General features: G+C 29.8%; 1 protein-coding gene across 1 annotated transcript; it reads left to right on the top strand.

Moving 5' to 3' along the window:
* The first annotated feature begins 1072 nt into the window (after positions 1–1072).
* LOC109162512 (probable LRR receptor-like serine/threonine-protein kinase At1g53430) lies at positions 1073–17687 on the top strand. The gene is made up of 30 exons (XM_019311222.1): positions 1073–1286; positions 1571–1718; positions 3219–3293; positions 3412–3483; positions 3615–3683; positions 5456–5527; positions 5952–6023; positions 7151–7222; positions 7332–7403; positions 7734–7805; positions 9090–9161; positions 11209–11280; positions 11547–11618; positions 11737–11808; positions 11952–12026; positions 12126–12200; positions 12304–12375; positions 12530–12598; positions 13124–13189; positions 13743–13814; positions 13931–13963; positions 14092–14147; positions 14660–15036; positions 15389–15575; positions 15686–15799; positions 15868–15977; positions 16082–16289; positions 16424–16640; positions 16763–16919; positions 16998–17687. The coding sequence occupies exons 1-30, from the start codon at positions 1127–1129 to the stop codon at positions 17337–17339; spliced, it is 3402 nt and encodes a 1133-aa protein (XP_019166767.1). The 5' UTR covers positions 1073–1126; the 3' UTR covers positions 17340–17687.
* Positions 17688–17716: the final 29 nt, after the last annotated feature.

Consider the following 17716-nt stretch of genomic DNA (forward strand, 5'->3'; position numbering starts at 1 on the left):
AAACTATCTTTTGCGATGGAGTTAGAGTATTAATGTGTGTCTAATTTATCAATACGTGTTCTTGTTGAGAGTGTGATGCGTGACAATAAAGACAGCATGGAAAAAGGTTTCCCATATTTGGTAAGGGGATGACCAAGACAAATCCAAAGTGAAGTCTATATAGAATAAGAATCCTCCGCTCATCCGATGCTAACATACTGTGTACAAAAATATATATGCATTTAGTATACATTACTCTTTAAATAAAAGGAATTTCTATTTGTGTTGTATACTTGTACGTCTAGTGAAATTGTAATATATGATTATCACTATACTACTACTATACATATGACACATTAAAATTTTCTTGAATAAATTAAAAATAATATGATATAATTTGATATCTCAACATAAAATTATAAAGTGATATTTAAGTTTGGGTCAAGCATCCACTTGTTAAGCATCCACTTGTTAAACTACCTTTTCTGATGAAGTTAGGGTCTTAGCTTGAGCATATATTTTATCTATCATTATGTGCTCTTATTGAGAGGATGGTGCGCGACAAGAAAGACTACCTGGAAGAGGGTTTCTCCGTATTTGATAAGGTTCAAACTTCAATGGAAACCAAGAAGAATATATCCAAAGTGATCGAAAATCATCAAGAGTGAGAATCGTCCGCTCGACTGATACTAGTTTAGTGGAGGGGGGGGGGGACTTAAGTAACGACTATTTGGTCTTTGGTAAAGTTTGTAGTGAAGTTGTCCAAAGAAAAAAAAAAAAAAATAGCTACCTACTAGTGTTGATAAGAGTTTAGAGTGAGGTGCCATGGTCGTTAATTAGCTTTAATTTTCAAGTGGTAGTGAGCAATGTATAATCCGACATCGGTCCCACAAGATCTTATGTTGGGTTAAAGAGTCACTCTTGATTCAGTTTTTGCAGTAGAGTTAGAATTTTAACTTGAGTACACTGTTTGTCCTAATAATTTAATTGTGCAAATAAAATATAAACCAATTCAAGTTTTAATTAAATGTGGCATGCTTCTTTTTGCCAACCTGTTTAAGCAATATAAATAGGAGGGGATAGGCTAGCTGTGGACTCAAGAGATATCAAACAAATCAGAGAATTGAATAAACTCAATTATTGAGAGATGGAAAAGATGATATTATTATTGCTGCTCTTCTCTCTCAACTCTCAACTAACCATGGGAGAAGGAACTGTAACAACAACAACAGGACGTATTAAAAAAGTCTGCACTCAGATACTCAACCTTGGTGACAACCAAGTCAAACCTCTTGGCGATGAAGATGGTAATTAAGTGCCCATAAATATTCTTTTTCTTTAAATTACACACACCAATATAATATTCTGAGTTTTTTTATTTTTTATTTTTCAACATGTCATATATTTTGGAATATATTTTTAGCATGTCATATGGACTGTAGACATTGTGGGTTTGAAGTATTGAGAAATTATTTGATCGATACCAGTAATAAATAATAAACTAAAACTGTTATATATGTATTGATTTTTATTTAATTTTACTTTTCTTTTTTTTTTTTTTTTTTTTTTGTTTCTCTCTCACATATGCCAGAGGATGCCATCATTGAGTTGCTTGGATGTTCACAGACGATGACTTATGGCAGCATCAGAAATGAAAGCTCGATTTGTGAGGTTTCAAGTTCAGATACCGTTACTTGCGACTGCAGTCTCGATATGAACGTTTGTCGCGTGACGGAAATGTAATATATATATATATAATATATATATATTCATTTTATTTTAATATTTCAAATAATTCTTGTGGTTAGCAAAATGAGAAGATAGTCCTCCCACTCAGATTAGTCAAGTTGTTGATTCACTAATTACAAATTTTAGACGTAATAACTAAAAATCAAAGTAGCTATCTACTGACATTTTGATTATTATCTTTAACTGTCCACATGGGTAGGTGAAATTTGTCACAACGGGTTAAGAATCGAGTTTCACTAGCATCACCATGGGAGCAACCTCTTAAAATGAGAGGTTCCGTCCTTAGTTTGTGTGCAGTGAGTAAAAGTCTAGCATTTGTTAATCAGTTGAGTGTAGTGATTAAAAGAGATTCAGTGAATATGTTAGCCTCCTTGTTTGCTGTGAATAAAAGAGATTCATTTAAAATCATAAGTTTGCCCTGGGTTTAGCGTAGTTGGTTTGTCGCCTGACATAAAGGTCATAACTGAATGTGGTAGTGTGGAGTTTCGAATCCCACTAAAAACATGTACATGTATGGGATGTACCGGTGGACTACTTGCGATTTTCCTCCGTAATGGCTCTAGGGACGGGATCCTATAGAATTAGGCCGGATTAGTCCGACGAAATTGAGATCACCTAAGTTAAATAAATAAATAAATAAAAGAGATTCACTATAATATAATAACTTTATTATGAGATATTACATGATAAGTGACAAAACTATTATTATTATTATTATTATTATTATTATTATTATTATTATTATTATTATTATTATTATTATTATTATTTATTTATTTATTATTACTATTATTATTATTGTTGTTGTTGTTATTATTATTATTATTAGTGGTGGTGGTGGTGGTGGTGATGGTGATGGTGTTGTAGTTTAAAAATATTTTTTTATTATTTAAAAGTGATTTATTAATATAAACATATTATTATATTGATTATATACATATAAGTTTACTATAATAATATACCTTTTATGACAAATATTTCCAAAAACATTTTGTAAATATATTTCATTAGACGCAAATATATACAACAATTTTCAAAAAATAAAAATTTAGTATTATCAATATATTACTAAAAAAAATTATAATTCTTTCCAAAACTATAAACAATGAACACTTGAACTCCGCATTATCTTATAATGTTTTCTAATTAATTGTAGTCAAGTTTCATTAATTGAACCAGACATATAACATAAGACAAAAAATATATAGCTTAGATGGATTATTACTATTTATATTTTTTGGGAAAAAATTCCTTTAAATATTTAATTTTACCATGGCATGGTGAGCTGCGATTCAATATATAATGGTGTATAAACACATACACTCATGATACATAAGATATTTTATCTTTAAAACAACTAGTTTTCTTATCATATACTTCAATGTGTTACCATTGTTGTTCCTAACTTTGTATTGATCCAATTAGCTATTTAATCCAATTATCAGCTAAATCTTAGATTACTATTGATTTTCCTTGCAAATTTGTTGTAGTCGTTTTACTAATTATCGGAGTTTGGAAGGTGAATTGCCAGAAAAAATCGGAAACCTTACAAATTTAACCTCAATGTAAGTATCCTGCACAAAATAATATGCACTGTTATTATATTACATTTCATTCCTGATCATTATTACAAAATAGTTAAGTTATGCATGTATTGAGTTTTCTATGGTGTATTTGTAATAGAACATTGTATGGAAACAAGTTTTCTGGCGAGATTCCAATGTCGTATGCAAATTTAAAGAATCTCTTGCATTTGTAAGTACTTTAAAATCAAAATAATATTCATCTATTTTTATTAAAAAAAAAATGATGCTTGACACGATAATGAATGATGAGTATAAACATTTTTTTTTTTAAATTATGGTATTCTCTTCTATAATTTATAGGGATCTTGAAGGCAACGAATTGGAAGGATCAATACCCCGGTTTATTGGTAATATGAAGTTGGAATTCTTGTAAGTCAACACTACACTCCCCTTGATATGTAGAAGAAAATATTTTATTACTCTCGTTGGAAACAATTTATCGATCTTCTTACTTTGAGTCGATCAGTTATGGACAACCTAGTTGGTTTACATCCTTGTAATCCTTTACTGTTTAGGGCCATAAGACAGAATTTATCTAGTGTATATCCTGGGGTAGTGGATACAGGTTTTCCTCGTCACAAAAAAAAATAATAATAATAAATAAATAAATAAATAAGGAATGCAAAAGAAAAAAAAAAGTGAAATTGTGCTTGGTTTGCTGAATAGGGTGTAAACATGGAAGAAAAAAAAATGTTAAATTCCTCTGTGATTTGGTTATTTTTTATTTTATGAAATAAAATTTTATAGATTTTACCTATGCTTGTAGTAATTTTTCTTTTGAGAACATTCAATTTTATATCCATACAAATAAATGAAGATTTTGTAAAGCTTGTGTAGCATTTCATTGATTAATATCACTTATTTTTATCATTTTTAAAATTAAGAGAATAATGGTCAAATAAACTTTCAAATTATTTAAGAACATTCAATAATTATATTATCCTTAAATTGAAAAAGGCATCAATTTGTATTGACAGCTTAACTCAAAAACTAGTACTTTTAATAATTTTCTAAGTTCACAACTAAGGACGTTGTGGTATAGTGGCACCAAGTTGTTTTTCCATATGGGATGTTATGAATTCAAGCTTCACCGGAGATATGGTTATTATCTATATAATATTAAATATAAAGTTATACATTTAATATTTAGTAAAATAAAATTTGTAAATAGGGAAAATGACACTTTTTCCCCCTATGTTATATACTTATAGCACTTTTTCCCCCTCAATTATTTATGTAAGCACATTAGCCCCCTCAATTATTTTAAAAGTGGTGGTTTTCTCCCCTAATATATTAAATTGACATTTCTACCCTTAAAGTAAACATTTTATTTATTTTACTTCTCCAACAAATTATTGCGTATATGTAGCGATTACCACGGTTCGGTTCGAACTGAACCAGACACTATAGCAATCGAATTAAAAGTTTTCAGTTATGATTCAGATTTAGAACCCAATATTTGGATTTCAATTTATTAAATTTAAGAATAAAAAAAAAAAAAAAAAACTGGATCATGAACCGGCGGTTCCGGATCCCGTTCGCGATTTTGAACCGTCTTTATTTTAAAATTTTATTTTTTATTTTAAAATAGTTTAAATTCAACAATAAATGTATTTTATTTTTTCAGTTTGGAACATGAACCGGCCATTCCAGTTCGCGATTTTAATAAACTCTAAATATCGCGTTTTGATTAATGTAATTGGAATATTTTGGTTTGGTTACCATAGTATCTGGTTTGAACCAAATTATAGTAATAATTTATTGGAGAATAAAAATAAATGAAATATTTATTTTAAGAGTAAATATGTCCATTTAACATTTCAGGGGGAAAAAGAGCCACTTAAATAATTGAGGGGGAAAAAGTGCTATAAGTATATAACATAGGGGGAAAAAGTGACATTTTCCCTTGTAAATATAATAGATAAAATGTGACAAATGAATAGTTAGTTTGACCAATAAATAGAAAATTTTGATAAAATAATATTAAGTCATTTGATATAAAATTATTATCTATTTCATATTTAATAAAATAAAATTTGTAAAATTATCTGCATGATTCTTTTTAAATATGATTATGAAGTTTTTAAATGTTACGAGTATATATTGCGTTTTCTGATATGCACTTGTGGTTTTCACACTAGGGATCTATCTGGTAATTCATTTGTTGGTGAAATTCCAGCTCAATTGAGTTCTCTTGTAAATCTAACGTATCTGTAAGTATATGAGTAATTCATTTACATATTTGGTTAATTAACAGGCGAGAATCATTCCATCTTGTTTATTGTTTACTTTCTTTTTTAAAATTAAAAAAAAAAATGAACACATTTTCAATCTAATATCTTATTTTTGGGCCAACAACTATTACATCTTTGCCAAAAACATATTACATTTCACTAATGTATTTTAAAGAAAATATAATATATTTTTAGTAAATTGAAAAATGTAAAACTTGTTAGCCCATATAAAAGTATTATATATATATATATATATATATATATATATATATATATATATATATATATATATTATCACATATTTCACATAAAACAGTTTCTCATAAAATTTTGTGTTATTTACTAGCTAATTAAATAAATAAATAAAATTTTGTCTAAAATGTACTTGTGATTTTCACTACAGGGATCTATCTTCAAATTCATTCAGTGGTTCAATTCTTAATCACTTGGGTTCCCTTGTAAATCTAGAGTCTCTGTAAGTATACTCAATTTGTTAATTGAGAGGCAAAAATCACTTTATGCTGTTTATTATTTAATTCATTTTTAATAATAATGCACATCTTCAATTTGATATCTTATTTTTAATTGGGTTAACAATTATTGCTTCTCGTGGGAAAAATAATAATACTTTTTTAGTAGTAAAGTACAAAATTAATACTTCTTGATTATAAAAAATTAAATTACTAAATTTTTGTTAAAAAATATATTGGTCAAAATATCTATGAGATCCATGTACTTATTGACTGTACAATAAGTGTAAAATTGAATGTTAGTTTTGCTTATGTGGCGTTGACCTTATAATTGCCGGCAAATTATTATGTGCATCCGTATGCACCATGCATGGTGCATACGGATGCAAAAACGACGTCGTTTTATTAAAAACGTGCGTCTCACTTAAAAAAAAATCGGTTTCGATTCCCAGCAACAACATTATATTGTGCATACGGATGCACAGCATAACGATCCATCATTGCCATATCAATCTAATTGATGATGTGGAATGTCAATTCATATCTTATTTTATTAATACCAAAGTATACAATTATAATACTTTTGAAGGACTTGATCAACTCTTGAGCTATTTCATAAATAAGATTATATTACTTATTCCCACTTTACAAAATATTCATTTTGTCAATTTATTTGCAAAGTGCAAACATTAATTAAAGAACATTTCAAAATAAGATCTGTAGAAAATTTTATTTCTGCTAAAAAATTTCATAAAATTAAGAATAAATTAATATATATGTACAAATATTTGTAATTTATGTTGATAAAATTAATAATGTATAGTGAAATTTTTAATATTTCAACTTATTCTGGTATGTAACTTTTAAACAATTAACGTTTTAAATGAAATTAACATTAGAAATAAATAATAAAATCATGTTAATGTTAAATCTTTTTTGAATAAATTACGTAATATGCATTTTAATACATTTGGCGGTCCAATTCCAACTCAGGCTGGCTACCCTAAAAAATCTAACATATATGTAAGTGTATGAGTAATTTATTTACATATTCTATTAAGTATCTTTTAGCTTAGTTAATTGAATAAATAAATGGAACTCTGTTTGAAATGCACTTGTGGTTTCATTATAGGGATCTATCTAGTAACTCATTTGATGGTCCAATTCCAACTCAGTTGACTTCTCTAAAAAATCTAACATATCTGTAAGTATATGAGAAATTTATTTACATATTCTATTAAGTATCTTTTAGCTTAGTTAATTGAATAAATAAATGAAACTCCGTTTGAAATGCACTTGTGGTTTCATTATAGGGATCTATCTAGTAACTCATTTGGCGGTCTAATTCCAACTCAGTTGGCTTCCCTAAAAAGTCTAACACATTTGTAAGTATATGAGTAATTTATTTACATATTCTATTAGTTTGTTTATTGTTTAATTTTTATTTTCTTTTTCAAAATGTGCACATTTTCAATTTGATATCCTATTTTTTAGCCAACAACTATTACATCTTCCGTCAAAAAGTATTACATTTCACCAATACGTTTATAGAAAAACTAATAATTTTTAGTAAATTAGAAAATGTAAAGCTTGTTAGCTCGCATAAAAGTATTACATTTTTTTTTTTTAAAAAGTTACATATTTGAGATGTGTCCCACATAAGATGATTTCTTATAAATTTTTTGTCTAAAATATATTTGTGATTTCCATTACAGGTATCTATCTGAAAATTTATTCAGTGGTTCATTTCCTACTCACTTGAGTTCCCTTGTAAATCTACGGTATTTGTAAGTATATGCAAAATTTATTTACTCATTTTGTTAATTAACAGGCAAGAATTACTTCTTCGTTAATTAGCAGATAATAATTTATGTATCTTGTTTAGTATTTCATTTCTTTTTAAAAATTGTGCGCATTTTCAATCTGATATCCTCTTGATAGGTTAACAATGGTTATATTACTTCTTCATAGAAAGATATTACATTTCATTAATACTTTTCAAAAAAAGTAATATTTTTTCAGTAAATTAGAAAATATAATACTTATTAGCTAGTATTTTATTTTTCTTAAAAGAAATTATATATTTGAGATTCATCTCACGTGATATAATATTTTTAATAGATGATTGAATAAATAAATGAAACTCTATCTGAAATGCACTTGTAATTTTCACTACAAGGATCTATTTGATAATTTATTTATTGATTTAATTCCAAATCAACGGAGTTCTCTTGTATATATTTAATGTATTTGTAAAGTATATGAGCAGTTTATTAATACTCTTTATAGGTCAACAACTATTACATTTTTATAGAAAATTATAACATTTTTCATTATTACTTTTCAAAGAAGTGATATTTTTAGTGCATTAGAAAACGTAATAGTCCGTACTTGTTAGCTCAATGAAAAGTATTAACTTTAAAAAATACTTCATAACAATAAGTATTACATATTTGAGACTCATCGCATGTGAAATGATTACATTAATATATATATATATATATATATATATATATATATATATATATATATATATATATATATATTTGGGTATTTGTTAACTATTGAATATATAAATGAAACTCCATTTGAAATTCCTTTTGTGATTTTTTCACTATTGGGATCTATTTGATAATTTATTTAGTGATTCAATTATAACCAAGCTGGGCTCCTTTCTAAATCTAAAGCATATGCAAGAATGTGAGTAATTTATTTAATAATCCTATTAATTAACAAGCGAGAATCATTTTTTCTTGTTTATTATTTATTTTGTTTGGAAAAAAGTATGTTCAATTTTAATTTGATGTCTTATTTTTGGATCAACAACTATTACATTTTTATGAAAAAGTACGTATTAGATTTTACCAATACTTGTCAAGGAAACACAATAATTTTTAGCAAACTTGAAAATATAATACTCGGTTGATTTATAGAAAAATATTTAATTTTTATTTACATATTTGATATTTTGCCACGTAAGATGGTATTACATAAATTTTTGAGTTATTTGTTAGCTATTTGAATAAATAAATCGAACTATGTCTAAAATGTACTTGTGGTTTCCACTACAGGGCTCTATCTGGTAATTCATTTGATGGTCCAATTCCACCTCAACTAAACTCCCTTGCAAATCTGGAGTTTCTGTAAGTATATGAGTAATCTATTTACCAATTTTTTGTAAATTAATAGGCAAGAATCACTCTATCTTGTTTATTACTCTTTTCTATCACATTTTACTTGTCATGTTCGTTATTTATTAGTCAAACAAACTCTTTTTTCTTCACTTATTTTTTAGTATTTTCTTATAATTTTTAATTTTTTTGGTATTTAATAGTACGTATTTTTAACGTAATTTCTATATATATAAATTTTATATGTTAATACTAAACTTAATATTATGAAAAAGTTAATTGTAAATAACCTCAGATCAAGTAGTCTTATTAACCAAATCAAACACATAAAATGGACAGATGGAGTATTTAATTTATTTAAAAAAGAATTGTAAACATTTTTAATTGGATATCCTATTTTTGGGTCAATAACTATTATAGAGTACACCAAATTGTTATATCCTACACCACGGTCCAACTTACAAGATTAAGTGATTAACCCAAACTATCTCAATTGGTTCATGGGTGATATATTGTGGGCAAGCACATAGAGTTGAGCCCTAGCAGCCGCAATGTAGGAGTTACATTCAATGTGGTGAGCTCCTTGTGGGCACCAGTGGTCCTCTTACCTAATGGGTTGAGGTGTGAGAGTCTTGGGGTAAGAGAATTTTGCATTTGGTGGGTAAGGTTAACCCAAACTATATCAAACCGCAAATTATGTTGTGGAAACGTGTTCACCATGCACATGGTGAACACAGGGGTAGATCCATAATTTCTATACTGTAGATTCATAATTTATATATATATTTTTTTTTGAAAACGTAGATTCATAATTTTGTTTTTCATTTATTGTTACAGATATTATGAATCTACATTACAGAAATTATGAATCTACAGTATAAAAATTATGAATCTACAGTATAGAAATTATGAATCTACAATATAGAAATTATGAATCTACAGTACAGAAATTATGAATATACAGTATATAAATTATGAATCTACAGTATAGATGTTAATCATGTTATGAATCTACAGTATAGAAATTATGAATCTACAGCTTAGAAATTATGGATCTATCCCGTTAACAACAAATGAAAAACAAAATTATGAATCTACGTTTTCAAAAAAAAATTTATGAATCTACAGTATAAAAATTATGGATCTAACCCTATGTTCACCATGCGCATAATGAACACGTTTCCACAACATAACTATTGATATCAAACAATCCCTAATATAATTTCTCTCCCTAAGTTCTTTTTTAACATAAATTTATTTTTATTTTTTGTTGTACAAATAAAATTAACGGATGAAAAATATATCATTGAAAAGCTCTAAAATATTTTAAATGACACTTATATGGATATACAATTACATTAAATATTACTAATGTAGGTTCATTAAGTTAGTACTATAAGTTTATTATTGCAGACACATTAATGGGATGTTTTGTTGGATGTAGTTGCAATTCAGTTACAACATAATTTTTTAGCCACCCGAATTACAGTGTTTGGTTGGAGGGAATTGCAATTCCACCGAATTGTAATTCCCTCATTATTTTGTTGAATTGCAATTCATACCCTTCCCATATGAATTGCAATTCGATGGGGAAAGGAAATAGAAAAAGGAAGAAAAAGATTAACCATTTGATTATTATTAGTATTATTCTTCCAAATGGCTGAACCCCAACCCTAATTATTATTAGTATTATTATTATTACAGAAGAACATTTTAGTCTACCACTCCTTCCCTTCCCTTCCCATTCCCAATAATTCTATTCCTCCTTACCAAACAATGTAATTTGAATTCCTACTTCATTCCTACCTTATTCTTTTCGTACCTAATTACAATTTATTTCCACCTTAATTCCTTGCTTCCTTGCCTTGTAAGTTGATACTGCATTTTCATTAAATCACAAATATAAGTTCATTAAGTCAATCCGTTTATTATTACAAGTTCATAAAGTTGATATTGCAGGTTTATTAAGTAACTACGGTATAAAATAAATGGAGATATATACCGGATATGTACTTATATATGAAATGCATGTACTTATGACTTATGAGTTTCATTGCAGGAATCTATCCGCTAATTTATTTAGCGGTTCAATTCAAACTCAATTTGGTTCCTTCGTAAATTTAACATCGCTGTAAGTATATAATTAATAATTTATTTATTTATTTACTCATTCGATTAATTAATGGGCAAGAACCTGTTCATTCTTTCTGTTTTTTTTTTTTTTAAGCAAAGCAATATTTATTAAGGTGAATAACCCGGTGGGTAGTAACCCCCTGAAATCATACAAGAGAGCCCATTTGGCTTTGACTGGCAAAGCATTCTTTCTGGTTTATTATTTAATTTCTTTTAAAAATTTATTTACATTTTTAATACGATATCTGGTTTATATTAATTCAGGGACCTTAGTAACAATAACCTCTCTGGTCCTCTGCCCGATCAGCTTAAAAATCTACTTCTTCTTGAATATCTGTAAGTATGCAATGTATGTAAATAATATAATAAGGTTTGCTTGCCTTAATTTCTTCAACTTAGTTAATCAGTCATTTGCTCTGCTCTGATTTGATCTGCTAATTAATTATTTCTTCAGCAATGTTCAAGGGAACAACTTGAATGGAACAATCCCAGATTTCATTGGACAACTACAAAACCTCACATATTTGTAAGGCATATATATATATATATATATATATACACACACACACATACCTAGAATGCACCAAACGCAATTGATATGATGAAACTTAATTGTGGTTTTATATATATTATGATGGATGGATCCTCATTTGTTGATCGATTGAGTAGGTCTCTATTGGGAAATAATTTTGAAGGTCCTCTCCCTGCTACTGCATTTTCAAACTTGACAAAAGTTGACCACTTGTAAGATCGAGTGAACAAGCTAAGCGAGCTTAATTATTGTAATAAATTTATTTAAACAAGTCTTAATTTTTATCTTGTATAAATATATATATTGTGCAGGCATGTAAGCGACTTAATTGGAGGAGGAGAGTCGCAGTTTCCTAATTTTACAATTAGGCATTCCTTGAACTATCTGTAAGCTACTACTATACCCTAATATATATATATACCTATAATGAAAAAAATATTATTATTATATATATATACATATGATGCTCATCTGCCTGTTTTCGATCAGGACATTGAGGAATTGCTCACTTGCTGGTCCTATTCCTGACATCATCTGGAATCTAACGGCTCTGTATTTGTTGTGAGTTATTTACAAATTAAATTATTATCTAGGCATCATATCATATCATTGCAAAAAATTCGATCTTAGCTCTCAGTTCTCTGGAATGAAACCACTTATGAACAGTTTGGCATGCTTAATTTTGATGATTTTCATTATATATTTTTTCCTTCAGGGACTTGAGTTTCAATAGTTTGTTTGGTCAAATTCCAAATCATTCCACCCTGGTCCCACCAATGCACATGTAAGCAAGTTTACATAGACATATCATATCCATTTCTTTCACAAAACATATATATATATATATATATATATATATATATGGTTGCACTCCTATGCGAATAGGCACTACAAGTGCACCTACAAGTGCACTTACATTCACCTACTAGTGCATGTAATTTTGCCTTGTTAACATTCATTATCGGCACCTACTTTCCGCCACAAGTGTGTGTAATTTTACTTTATTAACACTCATTGATCGGGTGCACCTACTTTCACCTACAAGTGCACCTACTTTCGCTTAGATGCACCTAGTTATAACAATATGTGCACATAGATCTAGACACGTGTCGCGTGCGGATTCATTCGCATTTTTGCACCTGGGCGCGCCATTCGCACCAGAACGCAACTATATATATATATATATATATATATATATATATATATATATATATATATATATATTGTATTTCTTATTGTCGAGTCTGCTATACATTATGCATTAAAGCAAGCTAGATTTGCTAGAATCTTAATTTGAATTGTTTTTCAGATTTCTCCGAGGAAATAAGCTCAATGGGACAATTCCAACATGGATAATGAATTCGACTATGAATATGTAAGTGCCTGGATTCCAAACAAAAAACTTAACAGTATGGTGTACATTCTACAGTAAGGATTGTGTAAGAGTTTTGATCCATTATATTGGAATCTAGAGTGTATATATATATATATATATATATATATATATATATATCCACTTTCTGGCTATGATAAAATCGGCATTAATAAAGAATTGAAGCTGATGTCTCAATATTGGAAATTCTGAAATTTCCGACCACCTGAAAGTAATCTTGAATTAAGTTGAAAGCCTTGTTCCGACCACTTTTAGTATTCGAAAAAATCCTTGTTGCTATTTCCGACCACTTTTTGCTTTCAACTTGATTTAAGATCACTTTCAGGCGGTCGGAAATTCAATAATTTCCAGTAGTGTCTGACGATTTTGGCCACAATATTTGAACTGAAAGTGTTAGGCCCAGTTATCACTTGTTCTTGTTTTCATCTCATTATTCCATTGAGACAAGAATGTGTAGAAAGGCATTGCCATTACCGTTTTCTCAAGTGTGTAATTCTTTGTTCTTAACTTATTGTTTACTTTTCATTTAACGCAGCGATGTGTCTGAAAATTTTTTCACAAACAATGTCGCACAAATTGAAAAACTGCATTCAAACTCATCTAACCTGTGAGAATTTCTAATCGACTATGCTTTTCTTTATTATGCGTTTTCCATCCCTAGATGTTTTTATTTTTCATACTTTGCAAATCAACCATACTTTGGATCTTTAATTTCTATTGCAGGAACTTTTTCTCATCCCTTAATTCCAGTGACGGGTAAACACTTCCTCTTCATTTGGTTGACACTTATTCCTCCCCTCAAAAAACACTAAAATGTAAATGGGTTGGTTGGTTTTAATTTTGAAGTGCATGATCTTGTTTTTGTGTTCATTTTGATATTTTAGGGGTACATATTGGGAAGAAGTTGGCTATAACTGTAGCAGCGACCTAAAATACCAATGTAAGTATATTAGTAATAAAAGGCCGGAGCAGATCAGTTGGTTCTTGGGTGGTGATTTGTGGACAAAGACACATAAGAGCAAATTATGCTGTGCAACCGTGTGCACTATGTATGGTGCACACGAAATTGGATCCATAATTTCTATACTATATCCTTAAGTTCTATACTATATATTCATAATTATTGAACTCTATATTCATAATTACAAAACTCTATGTATGTTCATATTCCCAATTGTTGAACTCTGTATTAACAAATTACTAAACTATATGTTTATAAAAACTATGAATGTACAGTATAGAAATTATGGATCTATAGTATAGAAATTATGGATCCAATTCTGTATGCACCTTGCATGATGTACACGGTTGCACAACATAAAGCTCCGTCACAGTGTGGGAGTTACACCAATGTGGTGGGCTTCTTGTGAGCACGGGACACTGGTCCTCCTACCTAACTGAAACATTTATTTCAAATATAATGACATTTAAATTATTTTTTTTCCATTGCAGTAAAAGACCGTCTATTCATAAATTGTGGTGGTGACTTAATGAATATAAATGGAAGTTTTTATGAAGGCGATCTGAATTCAAATGGAAGTTCAACTTTCTTTCTGAGTAGCAATTCAACATGGGGTTATAGTAGTATGGGATCCTACTTAGTAACAGATGACGTATACATAATGAACAATACATGCATTGTTGGTGTTGGTGATGAACCTCTTTACAGTACAGCACGTGTATCCCCAATCTCCTTGAAGTATTATGGATTTTGTTTAAGGGATGGTGAATATACTGTGAGACTTCACTTTGCTGAATTAGTTAGGTACAACAACTATAAAACCCCATATGTCAACAAATCAGGTCGAGTTTTTGATGTGGATATCCAGGTATATATATATGGTACAACTACCAATACAAGCATATATTGCACTATATATAAATAAACTAATGTTCAAGTGTATCCACAAGTTCTCTTGAGTCCTGTGAGACCCTTCATAAATGCACACAGGGTAGATTGTGTGCATTTATGCACGGCGAATTGCACACAATCTAGTTTGTATGTAGTGCATTCTTGTAGTAGCTTTTGTGCATTTATGAAGGGACTCAAGGGAAGAGGTGGTCTCATTTGATTTTATATATATATATATATATATATATATATATATATATATATATATATATATATATATATATGCTGACAAACTGGAATATAATGTTGAAAGGTGATTATGATTGCAGGGAAAGAATGAACTTAAGGATTTCAACATAGAAAAGGAAGCAGAGGGTGTAAATAAGGCTTACACTGTGGAAATAGAAAATGTTAGAGTTAACAATGATAGTCGATTGGAGATTCATTTATATTGGTCAGGGAAGGGTTCAATGATGTACCAAGGTCCACTTATATCTGCAATTTCTGTATATCCTTGTAAGTCATATATACTTGTTTATTTTGTCCTTTAACTACTAGTGCACCATTTCAATTATATCCTACTATTATTCTTATATGATGTTTCTTGATACCAATTCCTGATCCAGCTAAAGAGAGCGGCCTATCTCCTCCAAAGATAGCTGCAATCTCATTATCTGTCTTAATCCTTCTAGTAGTGTTCATAGTTTATTTATGGAAGATGGAAGACAATTCACATGAAGGTAACTTCAACTTCTTAAACAATTGATTATACTGTCCCATGCATTTATTCCATCGATTTTTTGTGTAGGAATGGTTGAGTTGTATCCTGGAGGACTTTACAACTTCCAAAAAGTAAAAGTTGCTGCCAAAAATTTCAAGCACAAGCTTGGTAAGGGTGGCTTTGGAACTTTCTATGAGGTTAGTTTTGGTTCAAGCTAAATAAAATGAAATTCTCTTTAACATACAGTACATTTTCTACAAGTGTGATTATATTGTTAGCTACTTAACTTTAATATATTCAGGCTACACTCGGCAATGGAACGGTGGTTGCAGTTGAAAAGGTTTCAGCCACAAAAGATATAATACGTGCATTTCGAGAAAAGGATTCTACAATTTCTCTCATGGAACATCCCAACCTTGTAAAGCTCATGGGATGCATTGCAGAGAAGAACCAACTGTTGCTTGTTTATGAGGATATAGGCCATAATTCCCTTCAAAATGCACTTTTTGGTATGTACTGTCTTTATCCATCATCTCTACCGCCTTAGCTTCATACTCAAGTTTTTTTTTTTTTAATCTTCAATCGATTACTTTAGCATATCTATTGTCTATTAGCAATAAACAACACTAGTGTTTCCTCACAGGTTCAGACAGGTCGAGATTAGATTGGCCAAAAAGGTGCAACATTTGCCTTGGCATAGCAGAAGGTCTAGCTTTTCTTCATGAGGGCAAGCAAAAAAATGTTCATGGAAATATCAAACCAACCACCATTTTTCTTGACAAACATGACAATGCTAAGATATCTGACTTTGGATTTTCCAGGCTCCATGACCAGGGAAAGTCACGCGAGGAAGGAACAGTGTAATTATTTTTTTGGACAACCATATATGTCCCAATCTTTCTCAAACTTGTAAATAAGTAACCAATCAAATAACCAATTAATAGGTTCTCACTTGAAAGCATGCATTCTGATGGATATGCAGGGTATACATGGCACCTGAATACGCAAAATATGACCTCTTAACAACAAAGGCAGATGTGTATAGCTTTGGAGTTGTTGTACTTATAGTTGTTAGTGGAAAGAAAGAAAAGATTTCAATGTCTAGCAGTGGGGCTGACACCGAGTACCTTCCAGATCTCGTGAGGACTCAAACTTAATTAATTATATCATTGCACGGTTAGTCGTTGTGAGTAATGTTATCATATGATTGATTGCAGGCGGCACGTGAAAAGCAGAGAGAAGGGCATTTTATGAATCTAGTTGACAAAACCATATCGAACACAATGGATTGGAATCAAGCAGATACAATGTTAGAACTAGCATTGCTGTGCTTGGACCAGTACCCAGATCAAAGACCAACCATGTCTCAAGTTGTCAAGGTTTTAAAAGAACAGCTTCCATTGAAGGATCTAAAGGAAAGTTTAAAGCAGCAATCTTCTGTCAGAGAAACTCAACCACATGGTGAGATTTCCACAACTCACCATTCAAAATCGAGGAGCACTTCAAGGGGTGGGATGACAGACACCAGCGTTTCTGCTTCTCCCAGCAGCACTGCTTGAATTGAAGAACAACACTACAAATCCATGCTGCTTTTCAGTTGTTCTGATCTGCTAAAATGAATGGTTTCCCAAAAGAATTAAACGAGCTTTCACAAACTCACAAGTGATGGTGCAAGCTGATTTAATTCCTTTGGGAAACCATTTATTTCAGCACAACAACTCAAAACCAGCATAGATTTGTACTTACACACCACCACTTGTGAGTTTCAGAATATGCACTGCTTTCCTATTTTCAATATTGTTTGTCTCGATCTCCACTCTTGCTAGTATGTTTTGCTTTTGTGAAATAGTTGTGATATATGACATGCATGTATAATGCTATTATTTTATATTTTCCACTTTGTAAAATTGTATGTGTGTTGTGTTTCAACACCCCC

The sequence above is a fragment of the Ipomoea nil genome, unplaced genomic scaffold, assembly GCF_001879475.1.
Source record: "Ipomoea nil cultivar Tokyo-kokei standard unplaced genomic scaffold, Asagao_1.1 scaffold2942, whole genome shotgun sequence".
Taxonomy (NCBI): Eukaryota; Viridiplantae; Streptophyta; class Magnoliopsida; order Solanales; family Convolvulaceae; genus Ipomoea; species Ipomoea nil.

Coding starts and splice junctions, on each gene's coding strand:
- LOC109162512 (XM_019311222.1), top strand. CDS start 1,127: ATGGAAAAGATGATATTATTATTGCTGCTCTTCTCTCTCAACTCTCAA. Junction 1,287..1,570: donor ACCTCTTGGCGATGAAGATG/GTAATTAAGTGC, acceptor CACATATGCCAG/AGGATGCCATCATTGAGTTG. Junction 13,190..13,742: donor ATGAATTCGACTATGAATAT/GTAAGTGCCTGG, acceptor CATTTAACGCAG/CGATGTGTCTGAAAATTTTT.